Below are 27,793 nucleotides of genomic sequence, written 5' to 3'. Positions count from 1 at the left end.
CCTACTCCACGATGACGTCATCGCTAGATGGGTCCCGCCCATCGGGACTCGCACTGAAACGAACGGAGAAACAAACCCAGCTTCACTGCTGTCGTTGTACTTCACACGTCCTGTCTATTCTCCCAAATAACTATTTTGTTGTGAGAAAAGGTTACGAATTGATTGATAACGATCTCAGACTGCAGGGAGTCCGTTTTTATCCATTACCTGCTGCTCGACCTCAAAAGGAAAGTGTTTTTGTTTCCTCCACGGAAAAGTTCGGAAAAGGTGAGTGGTGACGCGCTTCACTTCAGAGCCTTGCGCAAACGTGATTGCTTCATTAACGCCATTCATATAATGCGTACAGCATTTATATCGTACAGCATTTATAAACAGTTACGCTGTTAGCCTACATTATTGACACAGTCGAATGAAAAATCAGTGCAGTCGCTCGATACAATCAAAATAACTGTAGTTGGCTGTTTTACTATAGATGTTTCATAATTAAGTCTAAATCATACCCATTCATGATTAACTGATGGCGATTCAAAACGAAGTGAAGCATATTTGTATTTATTTAAATATGTGTAGTTGGAAGTTAGGGCGGGAGTGGGTTGCGTGGGGGCGAGGTAGTTTAGGGGGGAGGGGGTTTGCGTGCGTGTTAAGAGTCAAAGACTGGTGTAAATCACAGTTTTCTTCTGTTCAGTGTTGTCAGTATGAATGGTTCTAGAAGGCTAGTGTTCTGTTGTCAATATGAATGGTTCTAGAAGGCTAGTGTTCTGTTGTCAATATGAATGGTTCTAGAAGGCTAGTGTTCTGTTGTCAATATGAATGGTTCTAGAAGGCTAGTGTTCTGTTGTCAATATGAATGGTTCTAGAAGGCTAGTGTTCTGTTGTCAATATGAATGGTTCTAGAAGGCTAGTGTTCTGTTGTCAATATGAATGGTTCTAGAAGGCTAGTGTTCTGTAGACTAGTGTTCTGTGCTAATGGTCCCTAGTGGGCAATAAAACGAAAGTAGGAGGACAGAGAGGGGGATATTAGGAGGAGAGAGACAGAGAGGGAGGATATTAGGAGGAGAGAGACAGAGAGGGAGGATATTAGGAGGAGAGAGACAGAGAGGGAGGATATTAGGAGGAGAGAGACAGAGAGGGGGGATATTAGGAGGAGAGAGACAGAGAGGGAGGATATTAGGAGGAGAGAGAGGGAGTATATTAGGAGGAGAGAGACAGAGAGGGAGGATATTAGGAGGAGAGAGACAGAGAAGGAGGATATTAGGAGGAGAGAGACAGAGAGGGAGGATATTAGGAGGAGAGAGACAGAGAGGGAGGATATTAGGAGGAGAGAGACAGAGAGGGAGGATATTAGGAGGAGAGAGACAGAGAGGGAGGATATTAGGAGGAGAGAGACAGAGAGGGAGGAGAGAGACCGAGAGGGAGTATATTAGGAGGAGAGAGACAGAGAGGGAGGATATTAGGAGGAGAGAGACAGAGAAGGAGGATATTAGGAGGAGAGAGACAGAGGGAGGATATTAGGAGGAGAGAGACAGAGAGGGAGGATATTAGGAGGAGAGAGAGAGAGGGAGGATATTAGGAGGAGAGAGAGAGAGAGAGAGGACGATATTAGGAGGAGAGAGACAGAGAGGGAGGATATTAGGAGGAGAGAGACAGAGAGGGAGGATATTAGGAGGAGAGAGACCACTCCAAGGTCTGGGAATGGGGAAGTAGATGTGTGTCTACCACTCCAAGGTCTGGGAATGGGGAAGTAGATGTGTGTCTACCACTCCAAGGTCTGGGAATGGGGAAGTAGATGTGTGTGTGTGTGTGTGGGAAGGTCTAAGCATCATAGAAATTGTGTTACTAGATCCGTACAGTAAATCCTCTGTGTTTCTCCGGGTAAATGTGTACAGTCCTGTGTGTGTGCCCTAAATGGCACCCTAATCCCACCATAGTGCCCTCTGGACTGGAGCCGTATGGGCCCTGGTCAAGTAGTGTAAAACAGAGATAATAGGCTGCTATTTAGGACACAGTCCTGGGAACCTTGCCTTTGTACAGTATTATGACTGCTCACTCACACTGTGTGTGCGTGTGTGGTGTGTGTGTGTGTGTGTGTGTGTGTGTGTAACACCCTTGCTGTATTATCATATAATTTCAGCTGTTTGTGAATGTGATATTAGGAACCATTAATGTTTAGAAGGATCTTGACAGAGTAGAAGTGTTAGAAGGATCTTGACAGAGTATAAGTGTTTTTTTATTAAAGGTATTGAGGTACAATGTGGACGGACGGAAGACAGACAGACAGAGAGACATGAAGTCAGACAGACAGACAGAGACATGAAGTCAGACAGACAGACAGAGAGACATGAAGTCAGACAGACAGACAGACAGACAGACAGAGAGAGAGACAGAGAGAGAGACAGACAGACAGACAGACAGACAGACAGACAGACAGACAGACAGACAGACAGAGACATGAAGTCAGACAGACAGACAGAGACATGAAGTCAGACAGACAGAGTGTTAGTGTCTTTTCTGTGTTTTCTTAGAGAGCACTATGAGTTTGCTACTTCCCTCCAGACTCCCGCTGTGTGTGTTGTTGAAAAGGCACAAAGACATAGACACATTAGCTGTTACCCTCTCTGTTGTTGACCAGGCTCAAAGACATAGACACATTAGCTGTTACCCTCTCTGTTGTTGACCAGGCACATAGACATAGACACATTAGCTGTTACCCTCTCTGTTGTTGACCAGGCACAAAGACATAGACACATTAGCTGTTAGCCTCTCTGTTGTTGAACAGACACATTAGCTGTTAGCCTCTCTGTTGTTGAACAGACACATTAGCTGTTAGCCTCTCTGTTGTTGAGCAGACACATTAGCTGTTAGCCTCTCTGTTGTTGAACAGACACATTAGCTGTTAGCCTCTCTGTTGTTGAACAGACACATTAGCTGTTAGCCTCTCTGTTGTTGAACAGACACATTAGCTGTTAGCCTCTCTGTTGTTGAACAGACACAAAGACATAGACACATTAGCTGTTAGCGCCTCTGTTGTTGAACAGACACATTAGCTGTTAGCCTCTCTGTTGTTGAACAGACACATTAGCTGTTAGCCTCTAGCTCCTGTCAGCCTGGCGATAGTGTTATGAAACTATTATCTATAGCGATGCATGATATATTATGAACATATCGGTATCGGATGATATTAGCTAAAAAAAAATGCCAACGTCGGTACATTGACGCCCCGGACGACGCTGGGCCAATTGTGCGCCGCCCTATGGGACTCCCAATCACGTCCGGATGTGATACAGCTTAGATTCGAACCAGGGACTGTAGTGACGCCTCTTGCTGCACGGAGATGCAGTGCCTTAGACCTCTGTGTACATGCTAACTATTTAACTGTTCTAGAATGCTTAATATATACACAGGGTACCAGTACAGAGTCAATGATAACTTGGTTATATACACAGGGTACCAGTACAGAGTCAATGCTAACTTGGTTATATACACAGGGTACCTAGTCAATGATAACTAGGTTATATACACAGGGTACCAGTACAGAGTCAATGATAACTTGGTTATATACACAGGGTACCAGTACTGAGTCAATGATAACTTGGTTATATACACAGGGTACCAGTACTGAGTCAATGATAACTTGGTTATATACACAGGGTACCAGTACAGAGTCAATGATAACTTGGTTATATACACAGGGTACCAGTACAGAGTCAATGATAACTTGGTTATATACACAAGGTACCTAGTCAATGATAACTTGGTTATATACACGGGGTACCAGTACTGAGTCAATGATAACTTGGTTATATACACAGGGTACCAGTACTGAGTCAATGATAACTTGGTTATATACACGGGGTACCAGTACTGAGTCAATGATAACTTGGTTATATACACAGGGTACCAGTACAGAGTCAATGATAACTTGGTTATATACACAGGGTACCAGTACAGAGTCAATGATAACTTGGTTATATACACAGGGTACCAGTACAGAGTCAATGATGACTTGGTCATATACACGGGGTACCAGTACTGAGTCAATGATAACTTGGTTATATACACAGGGTACCAGTACAGAGTCAATGATAACTTGGTTATATACACAGGGTACCAGTACTGAGTCAATGATAACTGGATGGCAGTCTGTCTGTGGTACTCGGTGATGTTTTGGATTTGCTACAAACACAACACGTTGTAATCAGGACGTAACGTACCGTTCTTTGCCACATTATTTGCAGTTTTACTTTAGTACTTTGTTACAAACATGATGTACGTTTTGGAATATTGTTATTCTGTAAAGGCTTCCCTTCTTTTCACTCTGTCAATTAGGTTAATGTTGTGGAGTAACTACAATGTTGTTGATCCCATCCTCAGTTTTCTCCTGTCACAGCCATTAAACTCTGTAACTGTTTTAAAGTCACCATTGACCTCATGGTGAAATCACTGAGTGGTTTCCTTCCTCTCCGGCAACTGAGTTAGGAAGGACGCCTGTATCTTTGTAGTGACTGGGTGTATTGGTACACTATCCGAAGTGTAGTTAATAACTTCACCATGCTCAAAGGGGTTTTTAACAACTGTTTTGTTTTGCAAGGCACTGGAAAACCTCCCTGGTCTTTGTGGTTGAATCTGTGTTTGTAATTCACTGCTTGACTGAGGGACCTTACTGATAGTTGTATACTGGGGTACAGAGATGAGGTAATCATAAAAAAATTATGTTAAACACTATTATTGGACACATAGTGAGTCCATGCAACTTATTATGTCACTTGTTGCGCAAATGTTTACTCCTGAAATTATTTAGGCGTTTCCATAACAACGGGGTTGAATATATATTGACTCAAGACATTTATGCATTTATTTGTTAACATTTCTGTCTGACACCGCCTGGTATAGAGGTCCTGGATGGCAGTCTGTCTGACCCGGCCTGGTATAGAGGTCCTGGATGGCAGTCTGTCTAACCATGCCTGGTATAGAGGTCCTGGGTGATAGTCTGTCTGACCCGGCCTGGTATAGAGGTCCTGGATGGCAGTCTGTCTGACCCGGCCTGGTATAGAGGTCCTCGATGGCAGTCTGTCTGACCCGCCATGGTAAAGAGGTCCTGGATGGCAGTCTGTCTGACCCGCCCTGGTATAGAGGTCCTGGATGGCAGTCTGTCTGACACCGCCTGGTATAGAGGTCCTGGATGGCAGTCTGTCTGACCCGGCCTGGTATAGAGGTCCTGGATGACAGTCTGTCTGACCCGCCCTGGTATAGAGGTCCTGGATGGCAGTCTGTCTGACACCGCCTGGTATAGAGGTCCTGGATGGCAGTCTGTCTGACACCGCCTGGTATAGAGGTCCTGGATGGCAGTCTGTCTGACACCGCCTGGTATAGAGGTCCTGGATGGCAGTCTGTCTGACACCGCCTGGTATAGAGGTCCTGGATGGCAGTCTGTCTGACACCGCCTGGTTTAGAAGTCCTGGATGGCAGTCTGTCTGACACCGCCTGGTATAGAGGTCCTGGATGGCAGTCTGTCTGACACCGCCTGGTATAGAGGTTCTGGATGGCAGTCTGTCTGACACCGCCTGGTATAGAGGTCCTGGATGGCAGTCTGACTACTGCTGTACAACTTCCACCGCTCCTTGCTTCACACCTTTGCAGGAAGAGTAGAACTAAATAGAACAGAAGGACATTTCTCAGTTTAGTTTTGTTAAAGGGATTTCATCTCCGGTGACTGGGCAGGAAGAGACTTGGGCAGTTCCTGATTTATGTTTTCCAGTCCTGTTCCTGGTTTCCTCCCTGAGGATGGTGTGGGAAGGAAGGATAGGGGCGGGGAGAAGGGAAGGGGAGGGGGGAGGAGCTGTGTCTCTACCCAGGCTGTGTGTGTGTGTGTGTGTGTGTGTGTGTGTGTGTTTTTAAGCCGATCCTTAACTATTTAGAGTTAATGCCTAAACTTCACCCTAAACACAAAATGTCATGTTTGGAACGACTTCTAAATGTTACGTTTGAGAAATATGGATAAACGTGAGACTGAGATAGCTGATTGGACAAACACAGACCAGAAAGAAATGGAAGGATTCAGTGTTCACTACTAGAACCAGCTGAATCTCCTCTGTTATGTCAACCTGTTGATGTGTTCACTACTAGAACCAGCTGAATCTCCTCTGTTATGTCAACCTGTTGATGTGTTCACTACTAGAACCAGCTGAATCTCCTCCGTTATGTCAACCTGTTGATGTGGTCACTACTAGAACCAGCTGAATCTCCTCTGTTATGTCAACCTGTTGATGTGTTCACTATTAGAACCAGCTGAATCTCCTCTGTTATGTCAACCTGTTGATGTGTTCACTATTAGAACCAGCTGAATCTCCTCTGTTATGTCAACCTGTTGATGTGTTCACTACTAGAACCAGCTGAATCTCCTCCGTTATGTCAACCTGTTGATGTGTTCACTACTAGAACCAGCTGAATCTCCTCCGTTGTGTCAACCTGTTGATGTGTTCACTACTAGAACCAGCTGAATCTCCTCTGTTATGTCAACCTGTTGATGTGTTCACTACTAGAACCAGCTGAATCTCCTCTGTTATGTCAACCTGTTGATGTGGTCACTACTAGAACCAGCTGAATCTCCTCTGTTATGTCAACCTGTTGATGTGTTCACTATTAGAACCAGCTGAATCTCCTCCGTTATGTCAACCTGTTGATGTGTTCACTACTAGAACCAGCTGAATCTCCTCCGTTACGTCAACCTGTTGATGTGTTCACTACTAGAACCAGCTGAATCTCCTCCGTTATGTCAACCTGTTGATGTGGTCACTACTAGAACCAGCTGAATCTCCTCTGTTACGTCAACCTGTTGATGTGTTCACTACTAGAACCAGCTGAATATCCTCTGTTATGTCAACCTGTTGATGTGGTCACTACTAGAACCAGCTGAATCTCCTCCATTATGTCAACCTGTTGATGTGTTCACTACTAGAACCAGCTGAATCTCCTCCGTTATGTCAACCTGTTGATGTGGTCACTACTAGAACCAGCTGAATCTCCTCTGTTATGTCAACCTGTTGATGTGGTCACTACTAGAACCAGCTGAATATCCTCTGTTATGTCAACCTGTTGATGTGGTCACTACTAGAACCAGCTGAATCTCCTCCGTTATGTCAACCTGTTGATGTGTTCACTACTAGAACCAGCTGAATCTCCTCCGTTATGTCAACCTGTTGATGTGGTCACTACTAGAACCAGCTGAATCTCCTCCGTTATGTCAACCTGTTGATGTGTTCACTACTAGAACCAGCTGAATCTCCTCCGTTATGTCAACCTGTTGATGTGTTCACTACTAGAACCAGCTGAATCTCCTCCGTTATGTCAACCTGTTGATGTGTTCACTACTAGAACCAGCTGAATCTCCTCTGTTATGTCAACCTGTTGTTGTGTTCACTACTAGAACCAGCTGAATCTCCTCCGTTACGTCAACCTGTTGTTGTGTTCACTACTAGAACCAGCTGAATCTCCTCCGTTATGTCAACCTGTTGATGTGGTCACTACTAGAACCAGCTGAATCTCCTCCGTTATGTCAACCTGTTGATGTGGTCACTACTAGAACCAGCTGAATCTCCTCCGTTATGTCAACCTGTTGATGTGGTCACTACTAGAACCAGCTGAATCTCCTCCGTTATGTCAACCTGTTGATGTGGTCACTACTAGAACCAGCTGAATCTCCTCTGTTATGTCAACCTGTTGATGTGTTCACTATTAGAACCAGCTGAATCTCCTCTGTTATGTCAACCTGTTGATGTGGTCACTACTAGAACCAGCTGAATCTCCTCCGTTATGTCAACCTGTTGATGTGGTCACTACTAGAACCAGCTGAATCTCCTCTGTTATGTCAACCTGTTGATGTGTTCACTATTAGAACCAGCTGAATCTCCTCTGTTATGTCAACCTGTTGATGTGGTCACTACTAGAACCAGCTGAATCTCCTCCGTTATGTCAACCTGTTGATGTGCTCACTACTAGAACCAGCTGAATCTCCTCCGTTATGTCAACCTATTGATGTGTTCACTACTAGAACCAGCTGAATCTCCTCTGTTATGTCAACCTGTTGATGTGTTCACTACTAGAACCAGCTGAATCTCCTCTGTTATGTCAACCTGTTGTTGTGTTCACTACTAGAACCAGCTGAATCTCTATGTCAACCACTGGTACAGACTATAATTCAGATGTAGTGTCCTGCTGGTTAGTGTCTAGTCTACACTATTAAACAGGGATTCACTGGTACAGACTATAATTCAGCTGTAGTGTCCTGCTGGTTAGTGTCTAGTCTACACTATTAAACAGGGATTCACTGGTACAGACTATAATTCAGATGTAGTGTCCTGCTGGTTAGTGTCTAGTCTACACTATTAAACAGGGATTCACTGGTACAGACTATAATTCAGATGTAGTGTCCTGCTGGTTAGTGTCTAGTCTACACTATTAAACAGGGATTCACTGGTACAGACTATAATTCAGATGTAGTGTCCTGCTGGTTAGTGTTTAGTATATTAAACAGGGATTCACTGGTACAGACTATAATTCAGATGTAGTGTCCTGCTGGTTAGTGTCTAGTCTACACTATTAAACAGGGATTCACTGGTACAGACTATAATTCAGATGTAGTGTCCTGCTGGTTAGTGTTTAGTATATTAAACAGGGATTCACTGGTACAGACTATAATTCAGATGTAGTGTCCTGCTGGTTAGTGTCTAGTCTACACTATTAAACAGGGATTCACTGGTACAGACTATAATTCAGATGTAGTGTCCTGCTGGTTAGTGTCTAGTCTACACTATTAAACAGGGATTCACTGGTACAGACTATAATTCAGATGTAGTGTCCTGCTGGTTAGTGTCTAGTCTACACTATTAAACAGGGATTCACTGGTACAGACTATAATTCAGATGTAGTGTCCTGCTGGTTAGTGTCTAGTCTACACTATTAAACAGGGATTCACTGGTACAGACTATAATTCAGATGTAGTGTCCTGCTGGTTAGTGTCTAGTCTACACTATTAAACAGGGATTCACTGGTACAGACTATAATTCAGATGTAGTGTCCTGCTGGTTAGTGTTTAGTATATTAAACAGGGATTCACTGGTACAGACTATAATTCAGATGTAGTGTCCTGCTGGTTAGTGTCTAGTCTACACTATTAAACAGGGATTCACTGGTACAGACTATAATTCAGATGTAGTGTCCTGCTGGTTAGTGTCTAGTATATTAAACAGGGATTCACTGGTACAGACTATAATTCAGATGTAGTGTCCTGCTGGTTAGTGTCTAGTATATTAAACAGGGATTCACTGGTACAGACTATAATTCAGATGTAGTGTCCTGCTGGTTAGTGTCTAGTCTACACTATTAAACAGGGATTCACTGGTACAGACTATAATTCAGATGTAGTGTCCTGCTGGTTAGTGTCTAGTCTACACTATTAAACAGGGATTCACTGGTACAGACTATAATTCAGATGTAGTGTCCTGCTGGTTAGTGTTTAGTATATTAAACAGGGATTCACTGGTACAGACTATAATTCAGATGTAGTGTCCTGCTGGTTAGTGTCTAGTCTACACTATTAAACAGGGATTCACTGGTACAGACTATAATTCAGATGTAGTGTCCTGCTGGTTAGTGTCTAGTCTACACTATTAAACAGGGATTCACTGGTACAGACTATAATTCAGATGTAGTGTCCTGCTGGTTGGTGTCTAGTCTACACTATTAAACAGGGATTCACTGGTACAGACTATAATTCAGATGTAGTGTCCTGCTGGTTAGTGTCTAGTATATTAAACAGGGATTCACTGGTACAGACTATAATTCAGATGTAGTGTCCTGCTGGTTAGTGTCTAGTCTACACTATTAAACAGGGATTCACTGGTACAGACTATAATTCAGATGTAGTGTCCTGCTGGTTAGTGTCTAGTCTACACTATTAAACAGGGATTCACTGGTACAGACTATAATTCAGATGTAGTGTCCTGCTGGTTAGTGTCTAGTCTACACTATTAAACAGGGATTCACTGGTACAGACTATAATTCAGATGTAGTGTCCTGCTGGTTAGTGTCTAGTCTACACTATTAAACAGGGATTCACTGGTACAGACTATAATTCAGATGTAGTGTCCTGCTGGTTAGTGTCTAGTCTACACTATTAAACAGGGATTCACTGGTACAGACTATAATTCAGATGTAGTGTCCTGCTGGTTAGTGTTTAGTATATTAAACAGGGATTCACTGGTACAGACTATAATTCAGATGTAGTGTCCTGCTGGTTAGTGTCTAGTCTACACTATTAAACAGGGATTCACTGGTACAGACTATAATTCAGATGTAGTGTCCTGCTGGTTAGTGTCTAGTCTACACTATTAAACAGGGATTCACTGGTACAGACTATAATTCAGATGTAGTGTCCTGCTGGTTAGTGTCTAGTATATTAAACAGGGATTCACTGGTACAGACTATAATTCAGATGTAGTGTCCTGCTGGTTAGTGTCTAGTCTACACTATTAAACAGGGATTCACTGGTACAGACTATAATTCAGATGTAGTGTCCTGCTGGTTAGTGTCTAGTCTACACTATTAAACAGGGATTCACTGGTACAGACTATAATTCAGATGTAGTGTCCTGCTGGTTAGTGTCTAGTCTACACTATTAAACAGGGATTCACTGGTACAGACTATAATTCAGATGTAGTGTCCTGCTGGTTAGTGTCTAGTATATTAAACAGGGATTCACTGGTACAGACTATAATTCAGATGTAGTGTCCTGCTGGTTAGTGTCTAGTCTACACTATTAAACAGGGATTCACTGGTACAGACTATAATTCAGATGTAGTGTCCTGCTGGTTAGTGTCTAGTCTACACTATTACACAGGGATTCACTGGTACAGACTATAATTCAGATGTAGTGTCCTGCTGGTTAGTGTCTAGTCTACACTATTAAACAGGGATTCACTGGTACAGACTATAATTCAGATGTAGTGTCCTGCTGGTTAGTGTCTAGTCTACACTATTAAACAGGGATTCACTGGTACAGACTATAATTCAGATGTAGTGTCCTGCTGGTTAGTGTCTAGTCTACACTATTAAACAGGGATTCACTGGTACAGACTATAATTCAGATGTAGTGTCCTGCTGGTTAGTGTCTAGTCTACACTATTACACAGGGATTCACTGGTACAGACTATAATTCAGATGTAGTGTCCTGCTGGTTAGTGTCTAGTCTACACTATTAAACAGGGATTCACTGGTACAGACTATAATTCAGATGTAGTGTCCTGCTGGTTAGTGTTTAGTATATTAAACAGGGATTCACTGGTACAGACTATAATTCAGATGTAGTGTCCTGCTGGTTAGTGTCTAGTCTACACTATTAAACAGGGATTCACTGGTACAGACTATAATTCAGATGTAGTGTCCTGCTGGTTAGTGTCTAGTCTACACTATTAAACAGGGATTCACTGGTACAGACTATAATTCAGATGTAGTGTCCTGCTGGTTAGTGTCTAGTCTACACTATTAAACAGGGATTCACTGGTACAGACTATAATTCAGATGTAGTGTCCTGCTGGTTAGTGTCTAGTATATTAAACAGGGATTCACTGGTACAGACTATAATTCAGATGTAGTGCCCTGCTGGTTAGTGTCTAGTCTACACTATTAAACAGGGATTCACTGGTACAGACTATAATTCAGATGTAGTGTCCTGCTGGTTAGTGTCTAGTCTACACTATTAAACAGGGATTCACTGGTACAGACTATAATTCAGATGTAGTGTCCTGCTGGTTAGTGTCTAGTCTACACTATTAAACAGGGATTCACTGGTACAGACTATAATTCAGATGTAGTGTCCTGCTGGTTAGTGTCTAGTCTACACTATTAAACAGGGATTCACTGGTACAGACTATAATTCAGATGTAGTGTCCTGCTGGTTAGTGTCTAGTCTACACTATTAAACAGGGATTCACTGGTACAGACTATAATTCAGATGTAGTGTCCTGCTGGTTAGTGTCTAGTCTACACTATTACACAGGGATTCACTGGTACAGACTATAATTCAGATGTAGTGTCCTGCTGGTTAGTGTCTAGTCTACACTATTAAACAGGGATTCACTGGTACAGACTATAATTCAGATGTAGTGTCCTGCTGGTTAGTGTCTAGTCTACACTATTAAACAGGGATTCACTGGTACAGACTATAATTCAGATGTAGTGTCCTGCTGGTTAGTGTCTAGTCTACACTATTAAACAGGGATTCACTGGTACAGACTATAATTCAGATGTAGTGTCCTGCTGGTTAGTGTCTAGTCTACACTATTAAACAGGGATTCACTGGTACAGACTATAATTCAGATGTAGTGTCCTGCTGGTTAGTGTCTAGTATATTAAACAGGGATTCACTGGTACAGACTATAATTCAGATGTAGTGTCCTGCTGGTTAGTGTCTAGTCTACACTATTAAACAGGGATTCACTGGTACAGACTATAATTCAGATGTAGTGTCCTGCTGGTTAGTGTCTAGTATATTAAACAGGGATTCACTGGTACAGACTATAATTCAGATGTAGTGTCCTGCTGGTTAGTGTCTAGTCTACACTATTAAACAGGGATTCACTGGTACAGACTATAATTCAGATGTAGTGTCCTGCTGGTTAGTGTCTAGTCTACACTATTAAACAGGGATTCACTGGTACAGACTATAATTCAGATGTAGTGTCCTGCTGGTTAGTGTCTAGTCTACACTATTAAACAGGGATTCACTGGTACAGACTATAATTCAGATGTAGTGTCCTGCTGGTTAGTGTCTAGTCTACACTATTAAACAGGGATTCACTGGTACAGACTATAATTCAGATGTAGTGTCCTGCTGGTTAGTGTCTAGTCTACACTATTAAACAGGGATTCACTGGTACAGACTATAATTCAGATGTAGTGTCCTGCTGGTTAGTGTCTAGTCTACACTATTAAACAGGGATTCACTGGTACAGACTATACTTCAGATGTAGTGTCCTGCTGGTTAGTGTCTAGTATATTAAACAGTGATTCACACGTTGTTGACTTGTTTACATTGTGGACACACTACATAGAGTTTTAACTGTGTCTGATCCTATACAGACATGAGGGAAGGGACCGTGATGATAATCAGTGATGGTGTATGTATGTATGTGATGGTAGCAGTACTGCTAAACCTGTCTGACCGGTATTGGAGGTTATTCAGAAACAAAAAAATATAGGCCCCCCCCCCCACACACACACACACACACACAGATGTAGAGATCAGCATTGGTCTCTGGTGGAATATTCCATGGGTCTGATCGCTACTGAAACCAGCCTGTGTCAGCAGGTGTGTGTGTGTAAAATAGTTCCATTGTGTCCATCTGGTTGACATGTGTGGCTATCTCAATTGCAGCCAGAGGAGGAGGGTCAGTTTATACAGGAAATGTATCCGATTTATTTTTTTTTTATTTGTAATCATGACAATTACTGTGTTGGAGAAGAAAGTAAAAGTGCAATATGTGCCATGTAAGAAAGCTAACTTTTAAGTTCCTTGCTCAGAACATGAGAACATATGAAAGCTGGTGATTCCTTTTTAACACGAGTCTTCAATATTCCCCAGTAAGAAGTTTTAGGTTGTAGTTATTATAGGAATTATAGGCCTATTTCTCTCTATACCATTTGTATTTCATTAACCTTTGGATATTGGATGTTCTTATAGGCACTTTAGTATTGCCAGTGTAACAGTATAGCTTCCGTCCCTCTCCTCGCCCTCCCTGGGCTCGAACCAGGAACACATCGGCAACAGCCACCGTCGAAGCAGCGTTACCCATGCAGAGCAAGGGGAACAACTACTAGAAGTGTCTGAGTGAGTGATGTTTGAAACGCTATTAGCGTGCACCCCGCTAACTAGTTAGCCATTTCACATCAGTTACACCAGCCTCATCTCGGGAGTTGATAGGCTTGAAGTCATAAACAGCGAAGAGCTGCTGGCAAAATGCACGAAAGTGCTGTTTAAATGAATGCTTATGCGCCTGCTTCTGCCTCCCACCGCTCAGTCAAATACTTGTATGCTCAGTCAGATTATATACAACGCAGGACACGCTAGATAAACTAGTAATATCATCAACCATGTGTAGTTAACTAGTGATTCTGATTAATTGATTGATTGTTTTTATTAAGTTTAATGCTAGCTAGCAACTTACCTTGGCTTACTGCATTCTCGTTGCACTTGTGGAGAGAGGCAGGTCGTTATTGCGTTGGACTAGTTAACTGTAAGGTTGCAAGATTGGTTCCCCCGAGCTGACAAGGTGAAAATCAAGACAAGTGTGTCTTGCCTACAGTCAAGCATGGTGGTGGGGGTGTCATGGTCTGGGGCTGCATGAGTGCTGCCGGCACTGGGGAGCTACAGTTCATTGAGGGAACCACGAATGCCAACATGTACTGTGACGAATGCTAACATGTACTCCAGACCTAAACCCTATTGAGCATCTGTGGGGCATCCTCAAACGGAAGGTGGAGGAGTGCAAGGTCTCTAACATCCACCAGCTCCGTGATGTCGTCATGGAGGAGTGGAAGCTCTGGTGAACTCCATGCCCAAGAGGGTTAAGGCAGTGCTGGAAAATGATGGTGGCCACACAAAATATTAACACTTTGGGCCCAATTTGGACATTTTCACTTGGGGGTGTACTCACTTTTGTTGCCAGCGGTTTAGACATTTAATGGCTGTGTGTTGAGTTATTTTGAGGGGACAGCAAATGTACACTGTTATACAAGCTGTACACTCACTACTTTACATTGTAGCAAAGTGTCATTTCTTCAGTGTTGTCACATGAAAAGATATACTCAAATATTTACAAAAATGTGAGGGGTGTACTCACTTTTGTGATCTACTGTATATTGATTGCAATTGTTCCCGAATGAGTGATCGTTCAAGTGTAAAGGATTAGCATTTCAATTGTTATAATTATCACCTCTGTAGTGACTTCTCAGCTGACCTCCACTTGTTATAATGATCACCTCTGTAGTGACTTCTCAGCTGACCTCCACTTGTTATAATGATCACCTCTGTAGTGACTTCTCAGCTGACCTCCACTTGTTATAATGATCACCTCTGTAGTGACTTCTCAGCTGACCTCCACTTCCCTTTTGTCCACCAAGCCGCCATGCCGGTTTAGCCCACTAGGGGCACATTCTCCTATCATTTCTTGAAACCATATTTACTTTGTTTGTTTGTGTGTGCACTTCTGTGATTGTTTAGTTAGTTAATACATAAATGATTTAAGACAATTGATGTACGGATGACTTATAGTGAAGACTGGGTTCGTGCAGATAACCAACCATTTACGACGTTTGGAACGAGACTAACGTGAGGTAAAATAAATAATTCATTAATTTGAAGACTAATTGATCAGATAGACAATATCTGAAAAGATTAAATTATAACACTGTAATCTGAATATGTTCCTTGGTGCCCCGACTTCCTAGTTAATTACAGTTACGTGATTACCCCAGCATGTTAAAGTTAAATAATGTTTTTAGAAGTGTTTACAAATGAGTTACAAATGTCAAGCAAATAGGCACTGAGTTTGAAGGTCGGCCTTGAAATACATCCACAGGTACACCTCCAATTGACTCAAAGGATGTCAATTAGCCTATCAGAAGCTTCTCAAGCCATGACATCATTTTCTGGAATTTTCCAAGCTGTTTATAAAGGCACAGTCAACTTAGTGTATGTAAACTTCTGACCCACTGGAATTGTGATACAGTGAATTATAAGTGAAATCATCTGTCTGTAAACAATTGTTGGAAAAATGACTTGTGTCATGCACAAAGTAGATGTCCGAACCGACTTGCCACAACTATAGTTTGTTAACAAGACATTTGTGGAGTGGTTGAAAAACACGTTTTAATGTTTCCAACCTAAGTGGATGTAAACTTCCCATTTCAACTGTATATAGTAATGTAATGTGTAGAACACATTTTATATCTGAATGTTCTGTAACATTAAACCCTCCTGAACAGGCCCCATGGGCTAGAACCTGGCAGCACTTTGATTGGTGTTGCCATGGTGAAGAGGGTTCTTAATGTCCTAGGAGGGCACTGATTGGGCGGCCAGGGTTTGGAGTGGGTGTGTTTCTGTATCTGCAGTCAGGCTAGTGCCTATGTAGCTGATTGACAGTTTTCAGTGTGAGTCTAGTAGAGTAGACTTAGCCTGGTCCCAGATCTACTGATCTATCACAGTAGAGTAGAAATAGCCTGGTCCCAGATCTACTGATCTATCACAGTAGAGTAGAAATAGCCTGGTCCCAAATCTACTGATCTATCACAGTAGAGTAGAATTAGCCGGGTCCCAGATCTACTGATCTATCACAGTAGAGTAGAAATAGCCTGGTCCCAGATCTACTGATCTATCACAGTAGAGTAGAATTAGCCTGGTCCCAGATCTACTGATCTATCACAGTAGAGTAGAATTAGCCGGGTCCCAGATATACTGATCTATCACAGTAGAGTAGAAATAGCCTAGTCCCAGATCTACTGATCTATCACAGTAGAGTAGAATTAGCCTGGTCCCAGATCTACTGATCTATCACAGTAGAGTAGAATTAGCCTGGTCCCAGATCTACTGATCTATCACAGTAGAGTAGAATTAGCCTGGTCCCAGATCTACTGATCTATCACAGTAGAGTAGAATTAGCCTGGTCCCAGATCTACTGATCTATCACAGTAGAGTAGAATTAGCCTGGTCCCAGATCTACTGATCTCTCATAGTAGAGTAGAAATAGCCTGGTCACGTCCCAGTTCTGTTTGTGCATCATGCTAATACTGCTTGTCATGTCTAACAGTAGCATAATGGCACAAACAGACTGGTACCCAGGCTAGGGAAGAAACCCTAGACCAAATCCATTTCCTAGACAGTGGAACAGGAAATGAAAATGATGGATGGGCCAAGAGAAAAGAGTTAGGAGGGAAGGACAAAAATGATACAACCCTCCCTCCCTGTTATCTCTTCATATTCTCTGTAGTCACGACATCCACCTCTCCTGTCTATTGTAAACTGTTTAGAGGGTCATTTGGAACTGTGATGTCATAATCAGGTCTATTAGTATAACAACTAAACTGGGTTTCTCCTCCCTTTCTCTCCTCTCCTTGTCTGCCTCTCTGTCTGTCTACTCTAGGTGGTTGTCACGACTACCCTTCCTCACACAATGTCTTCTGAAGCCACACGCATCCAGGGGTCAGTATCCCCATGCTCTACGACCCCTCCCCTGACCTCTGGGGCCCCTGGCTCCCCGGTCTCCCCAGTCTCTCCAGTGTCCCCTGGGTCCCTGTGCCCGCCAGCCTCCCGGTACCGAGACCGTTCCCCCTCCCCCATGAGAGGTTACCTCATACCCAGCCCTCTGCCAACCAGACGTACTAGGACCTGCTCCGCGTGAGTACTACACACACACACACACACACACACCTAGTTAGTGTTATAACGGCTTAACTTATTAGGTCTAGGGGTCCTAGCTACATGTAACCTGACTCATTATGTCTAGGGTCCTAGCTACATGGTCTGTAACCTGACTCATTATATCTAGGGGTCCTAGCTACATGTAACCTGACTCATTATGTCTAGGGTCCTAGCTACATGGTCTGTAACCTGACTCATTATATCTAGGGGTCCTAGCTACATGTAACCTGACTCATTATGTCTAGGGTCCTAGCTACATGGTCTGTAACCTGACTCATTATATCTAGGGGTCCTAGCTACATGTAACCTGACTCATTATGTCTAGTGTCCTAGCTACATGGTCTGTAACCTGACTCATTATATCTAGGGGTCCTAGCTACATGTAACCTGACTCATTATGTCTAGGGGTCCTAGCTACATGGTCTGTAACCTGACTCATTATGTCTAGGGGTCCTAGCTACATGTAACCTGACTCATTATGTCTAGGGGTCCTAGCTACATGGTCTGTAACCTGACTCATTATGTCTAGGGGTCCTAGCTACATGGTCTGTAACCTGACTCATTATGTCTAGGGTCCTAGCTACATGTAACCTGACTCATTCTGTCTAGGGGTCCTAGCTACGTGGTCTGTAACCTGACTCATTATGTCTAGGGGTCCTTGCTACGTGGTCTGTAACCTGACTCATTATGTCTAGGGGTCCTAGCTACATGTAACCTGACTCATTATGTCTAGGGGTCCTAGCTACATGTAACCTGACTCATTATGTCTAGAGGTCCCAGTTACATGGTCTGTAACCTGACTCATTATGTCTAGGGTCCTAGCTACATGTAACCTGACTCATTATGTCTAGGGGTCCTAGCTACATGTAACCTGACTCATTATGTCTAGGGGTCCTAGCTACATGTAACCTGACTCATTATGTCTAGGGGTCCTAGCTACATGTAACCTGACTCATTATGTCTAGGGGTCCTTGCTACGTGGTCTGTAACCTGACTCATTATGTCTAGGGGTCCTAGCTACATGTAACCTGACTCATTATGTCTAGGGGTCCTAGCTACATGGTCTGTAACCTGACTCATTATGTCTAGGGGTCCTTGCTACGTGGTCTGTAACCTGACTCATTATGTCTAGGGGCCCTAGCTACATGGTCTGTAACCTGACTCATTATGTCTAGGGGTCCTAGCTACGTGTAACCTGACTCATTATGTCTAGGGGTCCTAGTTACATGGTCTGTAACCTGACTCATTATATCTAGGGGTCCTAGCTACATGGTCTGTAACCTGACTCTTTATGTCTAGGGGTCCTAGCTACATGGTCTGTAACCTGACTCATTATGTCTAGGGGTCCTAGCTACATGGTCTGTAACCTGACTCATTATGTCTAGGGGTCCTAGCTACATGGTCTGTAACCTGACTCATTATGTCTAGGGGTCCTAGCTACATGGTCTGTAACCTGACTCATTATGTCTAGGGGTCCTAGCTACATGGTCTGTAACCTGACTCATTATGTCTAGGGGTCCTAGCTACATGGTCTGTAACCTGACTCATTATGTCTAGGGGTCCTAGCTACATGGTCTGTAACCTGACTCATTATGTCTAGGGGTCCTAGCTACGTGGTCTGTAACCTGACTCATTATGTCTAGGGGTCCTAGCTACATGTAACCTGACTCATTATGTCTAGGGGTCCTAGCTACATGTAACCTGACTCATTATGTCTAGGGGTCCTAGCTACATGGTCTGTAACCTGACTCATTATGTCTAGGGTCCTAGCTACATGGTCTGTAACCTGACTCATTATGTCTAGGGGTCCTAGCTACATGGTCTGTAACCTGAATCATTATATCTAACTAAACTCATTATACCCAAACTAAAGACTCTAAACCAAACCAAAGGCCTCAAGGCCACCAATGAAATCCTCGAAATCCTGGTTTTTCCAGCTGGGACACTGACTGACCATCACCTTAATTGGCTGCACCTGATGTGCTTATCACGGCTTAGCTCAGCACCTAGACCCTGTTGGTGCTGCCCCCTGGGGGCGGAGTGTGGAAGTGTTTCCTGGCAGTGGCAATGTGTTGACTAACTGTTTGCCAACATTACCCCCATCATAACACTGTGCCCCTGTCATACACTGTGCCCCCGTCATAACACTGTGCCCCCCGTCATAACACTGTGCCCCCCGTCATAACACTGTGCCCCCCGTCATAACACTATATAATGTATCATAACACTATATAATGTATCATAACACTACTCCCGTATCATAACACTATATAATGTATCATAACACTATATAATGTATCATAACACTACTCCCGTATCATAACACTGTATAATGTATCATAACACTATATAATGTATCATAACACTACTCCCATATCATAACACTATATAATGTATCATAACACTGTATAATGTATCATAACACTACTCCAGTATCATAACACTATATAATGTATCATAACACTATATAATGTATCATAACACTACTCCAGTATCATAACACTATATAATGTATCATAACACTATATAATGTGTCATAACACTACTCCCGTATCATAACACTGTGCCCCCCGTCATAACACTGTATAATGTATCATAACACTATATAATGTATCATAACACTACTCCAGTATCATAACACTGTATAATGTATCATAACACTATATAATGTGTCATAACACTACTCCCGTATCATAACACTATATAATGTATCATAACACTATATAATGTATCATAACACTATATAATGTATCATAACACTACTCCCGTATCATAACACTATATAATGTATCATAACACTATATAATGTATCATAACACTACTCCCGTATCATAACACTGTATAATGTATCATAACACTATATAATGTATCATAACACTACTCCCGTATCATAACACTATATAATGTATCATAACACTGTATAATGTATCATAACACTACTCCCGTATCATAACACTGTATAATGTATCATAACACTATATAATGTATCATAACACTACTCCCGTATCATAACACTATATAATGTATCATAACACTATATAATGTATCATAACACTACTCCCGTATCATAACACTGTATAATGTATCATAACACTGTATAATGTATCATAACACTACTCCCGTATCATAACACTGTATAATGTATCATAACACTACTCCCGTATCATAACACTGTATAATGTATCATAACACTACTCCAGTATCATAACACTATATAATGTATCATAACACTATATAATGTATCATAACACTACTCCCGTATCATAACACTATATAATGTATCATAACACTGTATAATGTATCATAACACTGTATAATGTATCATAACACTACTCCAGTATCATAACACTATATAATGTATCATAACACTGTATAATGTATCATAACACTGTATAATGTATCATAACACTGTATAATGTATCATAACACTACTCCCGTATCATAACACTATATAATGTATCATAACACTGTATAATGTATCATAACACTGTATAATGTATCATAACACTACTCCAGTATCATAACACTGTATAATGTATCATAACACTACTCCCGTATCATAACACTGTGCCCCCCGTCATAACACTGTATAATGTATCATAACACTATATAATGTATCATAACACTACTCCAGTATCATAACACTGTATAATGTATCATAACACTATATAATGTGTCATAACACTACTCCCGTATCATAACACTATATAATGTATCATAACACTGTATAATGTATCATAACACTACTCCAGTATCATAACACTGTATAATGTATCATAACACTGTATAATGTATCATAACACTACTCCCGTATCATAACACTGTATAATGTATCATAACACTACTCCCGTATCATAACACTGTATAATGTATCATAACACTACTCCAGTATCATAACACTATATAATGTATCATAACACTGTATAATGTATCATAACACTGTATAATGTATCATAACACTACTCCAGTATCATAACACTGTATAATGTATCATAACACTACTCCCGTATCATAACACTGTGCCCCCCGTCATAACACTGTATAATGTATCATAACACTATATAATGTATCATAACACTACTCCAGTATCATAACACTGTATAATGTATCATAACACTATATAATGTGTCATAACACTACTCCCGTATCATAACACTATATAATGTATCATAACACTACTCCCGTATCATAACACTGTATAATGTATCATAACACTACTCCCGTATCATAACACTATATAATGTATCATAACACTATATAATGTATCATAACACTGTATAATGTATCATAACACTATATAATGTATCATAACACTACTCCAGTATCATAACACTATATAATGTATCATAACACTATATAATGTATCATAACACTACTCCCGTATCATAACACTGTATAATGTATCATAACACTATATAATGTATCATAACACTACTCCCGTATCATAACACTATATAATGTATCATAACACTATATAATGTATCATAACACTACTCCCGTATCATAACACTGTATAATGTATCATAACACTATATAATGTATCATAACACTACTCCCGTATCATAACACTGTATAATGTATCATAACACTGTATAATGTATCATAACACTACTCCCGTATCATAACACTGTATAATGTATCATAACACTACTCCCGTATCATAACACTGTATAATGTATCATAACACTACTCCCGTATCATAACACTGTATAATGTATCATAACACTACTCCAGTATCATAACACTGTATAATGTATCATAACACTGTATAATGTATCATAACACTACTCCAGTATCATAACACTGTATAATGTATCATAACACTATATAATGTATCATAACACTATATAATGTATCATAACACTGTATAATGTATCATAACACTACTCCAGTATCATAACACTATATAATGTATCATAACACTATATAATGTATCATAACACTACTCCCGTATCATAACACTATATAATGTATCATAACACTATATAATGTATCATAACACTATATAATGTATCATAACACTATATAATGTATCATAACACTGTATAATGTATCATAACACTATATAATGTATCATAACACTATATAATGTATCATAACACTATATAATGTATCATAACACTACTCCAGTATCATAACACTATATAATGTATCATAACACTATATAATGTATCATAACACTATATAATGTATCATAACACTATATAATGTATCATAACACTGTATAATGTGTCATAACACTACTCCAGTATCATAACACTATATAATGTATCATAACACTATATAATGTATCATAACACTATATAATGTATCATAACACTATATAATGTATCATAACACTATATAATGTATCATAACACTATATAATGTATCATAACACTATATAATGTATCATAACACTATATAATGTATCATAACACTGTATAATGTATCATAACACTATATAATGTATCATAACACTACTCCAGTATCATAACACTATATAATGTATCATAACACTACTCCAGTATCATAACACTATATAATGTATCATAACACTATATAATGTATCATAACACTATATAATGTATCATAACACTGTATAATGTATCATAACACTACTCCAGTATCATAACACTGTATAATGTATCATAACACTATATAATGTATCATAACACTATATAATGTATCATAACACTACTCCCGTATCATAACACTGTATAATGTATCATAACACTACTCCAGTATCATAACACTATATAATGTATCATAACACTATATAATGTATCATAACACTATATAATGTATCATAACACTATATAATGTATCATAACACTACTCCAGTATCATAACACTATATAATGTATCATAACACTATATAATGTATCATAACACTATATAATGTGTCATAACATTACTCCCGTATCATAACACTATATAATGTGTCATAACACTATATAATGTATCATAACACTATATAATGTATCATAACACTATATAATGTATCATAACACTACTCCCGTATCATAACACTGTGCCCCCCGTCATAACACTGTATAATGTATCATAACACTATATAATGTATCATAACACTACTCCCGTATCATAACACTATATAATGTATCATAACACTATATAATGTATCATAACACTACTCCCGTATCATAACACTATATAATGTATCATAACACTATATAATGTATCATAACACTACTCCCGTATCATAACACTATATAATGTATCATAACACTGTATAATGTATCATAACACTACTCCCGTATCATAACACTGTATAATGTATCATAACACTATATAATGTGTCATAACACTACTCCAGTATCATAACACTATATAATGTATCATAACACTATATAATGTATCATAACACTACTCCCGTATCATAACACTGTATAATGTATCATAACACTATATAATGTATCATAACACTACTCCCGTATCATAACACTGTATAATGTATCATAACACTGTATAATGTATCATAACACTACTCCAGTATCATAACACTGTATAATGTATCATAACACTATATAATGTATCATAACACTGCTCCCGTATCATAACACTGTATAATGTATCATAACACTACTCCCGTATCATAACACTGTATAATGTATCATAACACTATATAATGTATCATAACACTATATAATGTATCATAACACTATATAATGTATCATAACACTACTCCCGTATCATAACACTGTATAATGTATCATAACACTACTCCAGTATCATAACACTATATAATGTATCATAACACTATATAATGTATCATAACACTATATAATGTATCATAACACTATATAATGTATCATAACACTACTCCCGTATCATAACACTGTATAATGTATCATAACACTATATAATGTATCATAACACTACTCCCGTATCATAACACTATATAATGTATCATAACACTATATAATGTATCATAACACTACTCCCGTATCATAACACTGTATAATGTATCATAACACTATATAATGTATCATAACACTACTCCCGTATCATAACACTATATAATGTATCATGCCTCAACTTCTGTCATTGCACCACACTACCACAAGGGGGAGTTAGAACGCTGATACATCGCTAGTCTAAACCGTGGCACAAATTGGGGGATTGTTCACACCAAGAACCACTATTTACACCATCCTTTTGTAAACGAATGGAGGTGGGAATATTTCAGTCTGAGGGTCTCTCTCCTCTGGTGCTATAGAGTCCTGCATCAGGCAACAACAACATTTAGCTGGCGGGTGGTCCCGGAGTTGAGAGAGAACTTGGGGAAATACAATGGCTCAATTACACTTGACATGTGAAGAGAAGAGAAGGACTCCGTGTTTCAGAAACTCACTTGACGTGTGGACTGACGGTTTTAGAAAAATTGGCACGGCAGCCTTTTGGTTTCTCTAAAAACAGAAATAAATCATTGTGTAAATAACTACCTGTCTTTATGTATTACAGTGGGAGAGTGATAGCCCGTCTATAGAAGGGGCAGCAGCATACCACCCTGCATACCACTGCTGGCTTGCTTCTGAAGCTAAGCAGGGTTGGTCCTGGGCAGTTCCTGGATGGGAGACCAGATGCTGCTGGAAGTGGTATTGGAGGGCCAGTAGGAGGCACTCTTTCCTCTGGTCTAAAAAGATATCCCGGATGGGACGTTAAACGGGTGTCCTGACTCTCTGAGGTCATTAAAGATCCCATGGCACTTATCGTAAAAGTAGGGGTGTTAACCCTGGTGTCCTGGCTAAATTCCCAATCTGGCCCTCAAACCATCACGGTCACCTAATAATCCCCAGTTTACAATTGGCACATTCATCCCCCTCCTCTCCCCTGTAACTATTCCCCAGGTCGTTGCTGTAAATGAGAACGTGTTCTCAGTCAACTTACCTGGTAAAATAAATAAATAAATAGAAAGTGAGTTTCTGAAACACGGAGTCCTTCTCTACTTAGAAGAAGAGACTGAATGAAAGAAGGCACAGCGAGGAGAGGGGAGGGGGAAAATATATTTTCAAGACCTGAGCTAGTTATTTTATTTAATTAATGAAATGTACTAGTTTATTTAGGCAATTTTAATATTCATCTAGGGTTCGGCCTATTTAGTAGGCTATTTACAGCAACATCTATATTGGTCATCATAAAGCTGAGTGACTCACTCATTTCTGGCTTTGGATCAAAATAAGTACCAACATTCTGTCTGATTAACTTGGTCAAAACATTTCTATATTGAAGACTAATCTGCTCATATTGGTTGTGTTCAATTATTTGTGTAGTCGTCATGGTTACAATGAAGAATGGAAACCAAATAAATCAAATCTCATTCATACTGAATAATTAGATGCGTGTTGCAAGGTTGTCGTTGTTCCTTTTTTAAAATGTTGCCTGCCTTTTATTTTGTGTGTGTGTGTCTGTGGTCGTTGTGTGTGGTGTGTGTGTGGTCGTGGTGTGTGTGTCTGCGTGTGCGTGCACGTCTGTGTGTGTGGTGTGCGTGTCTGTGTGTGTTGCGCGTGTGTGTGTGTGTGGTGTGCTTGTCTGTGTGTGTTGCATGTGCGTATGTCTGTGTGGTGTGTGTGTGTGGTGTCTGTGTGTGGTGTCTGTGTGTGGTGTCTGTGGTGTTTGTGTGGTGTGCTTGCGTGCGGTGTGTGTGTCTGGTGTGTGGTGTGTGTGTGTGTGTGTGTGTGCAGGGCGGAGCGGGCAGCGGAGGGCCCGTCATTCAGCGGTGTATGTAAGTGTTTCTCTCGGACTAAAGGACACGGCTTCATCACACCAGCCGACGGAGGCAGCGACATCTTTGTCCACATCTCAGAGTAAGTTTGTGGGTCACAGCCTCGACACACATTTAAAAAGATACTACCAGCTCCCACTCACACAGTGATGAGGACGGTGACGAAGGGCAACGGTCTGCAGTTCGCTCTGCGTCCTTTCACCTTTTTCGTGGCGTCATTGGTCCCTGAGGTCCTAGTGCCCGTCTTTTAGAAAGGAGATTCTCTCTCTCTCTCTCTCTCTCTCTCCTTCAAAAGCAGGCTATTCGTGTGGTCCCCGTATCAGAAGTACAGAGTGATTGGTATAGCCAGTACTTTTAGTCATACACTTAGGGTATGTTTGTGGTCTGGCAAGTTGTGTACACGTGGTTCTAGGAGAGTTGTGTACACGTGGTTCTAGGAGAGTTGTGTACACCTGGTTCTAGGAGAGTTGTGTACACGTGGTTCTAGGAGAGTTGTGTACACGTGGTTCTAGGAGAGTTGTGTACACGTGGTTCTAGGAGAGGTGTGTACACGTGGTTCTAGGAGAGTTGTGTACACGTGGTTCTAGGAGAGTTGTGTACACGTGGTTCTAGGAGAGTTGTGTACACGTGGTTCTAGGAGAGTTGTGTACACGTGGTTCTAGGAGAGTTGTGTACACGTGGTTCTAGGAGAGTTGTGTACACGTGGTTCTAGGAGAGTTGTGTACACGTGGTTCTAGGAGAGTTGTGTACACGTGGTTCTAGGAGAGGTGTGTACATGTGGTTCTAGGAGAGTTGTGTACGCGTGGTTCTAGGAGAGTTGTGTACGCGTGGTTCTAGGAGAGTTGTGTACGCGTGGTTCTAGGAGAGTTGAGTACACGTGGTTCTAGGAGAGTTGTGTACACGTGGTTCTAGGAGGGTTGAGTACACGTGGTTCTAGGAGAGAAGACAGTTGGAAAAGAACAAACTGATAAAGATGAGCATGTATTCTCATCTCTCCCTCCTCCCTCCTCCCTCTACAGTATCGAGGGGGAATACGTGCCAATGGAAGGAGATGAGGTGAGCTATAAGGTGTGCTCCATCCCTCCCAAGTACCAGAAGATCCAGGCGGTGGATGTCACCATCACCCACCTCAACCCAGGATCGAAGCACGAGACCTGGGGCGGGGCGCTGCTCAGCTCCTCCTGAGTCCCGGAGGTTTCTGGAGGGGAGAAATGTCAACAGGGAAAGGGTCCCCTTCTTTTTTAGTTTTTCCCGAAGGGACATATGGGTTAATGCTTGTTGTGGGAGGGAATGGAAAGGTTGGCATTTGAATAGAGGAGACGTGTATCATTAGACGGGAAGGTTAATTCAATAAAGCTGCATCACTTCAACAAAACATGGTCCTATGGTTTTAATTCATGGTTTGAACTAATATCACTGAGATCCGCTGTTCAATTGGATTCAATTCCATAGTGCCTGCCGACCGATGCCACATTTCAAGCATTCTGCAACGTTTGTAGAGTTAATGCAATCTCTACCAACGTGGTAACATTGCCTTTTTTAAAAGCCGCATCGTCGACAACGCCTGATCAGATTGAATCTCGGGCCTGTTTGGGAGC

At 41.0% G+C, this 27,793-nt stretch overlaps 1 protein-coding gene across 1 annotated transcript; it reads left to right on the top strand.

Moving 5' to 3' along the window:
* LOC110512991 (calcium-regulated heat stable protein 1) lies at window positions 1–27,570 on the top strand. The gene is made up of 4 exons (XM_036942126.1): window positions 1–267; window positions 17,193–17,446; window positions 26,155–26,277; window positions 27,215–27,570. Exons 2-4 carry the CDS (start codon window positions 17,223–17,225, stop codon window positions 27,378–27,380), a joined length of 513 nt encoding a protein of 170 aa, XP_036798021.1. The 5' UTR covers window positions 1–267; window positions 17,193–17,222; the 3' UTR covers window positions 27,381–27,570.
* Window positions 27,571–27,793: the final 223 nt, after the last annotated feature.

The sequence above is a fragment of the Oncorhynchus mykiss genome, chromosome 13 (genome assembly GCF_013265735.2).
Source record: "Oncorhynchus mykiss isolate Arlee chromosome 13, USDA_OmykA_1.1, whole genome shotgun sequence".
In the NCBI taxonomy this organism is placed as follows: Eukaryota; Metazoa; Chordata; class Actinopteri; order Salmoniformes; family Salmonidae; genus Oncorhynchus; species Oncorhynchus mykiss.
Note: the sequence above shows the minus strand (reverse complement) of the source record. Positions and strands in the feature narration are given on the sequence as shown.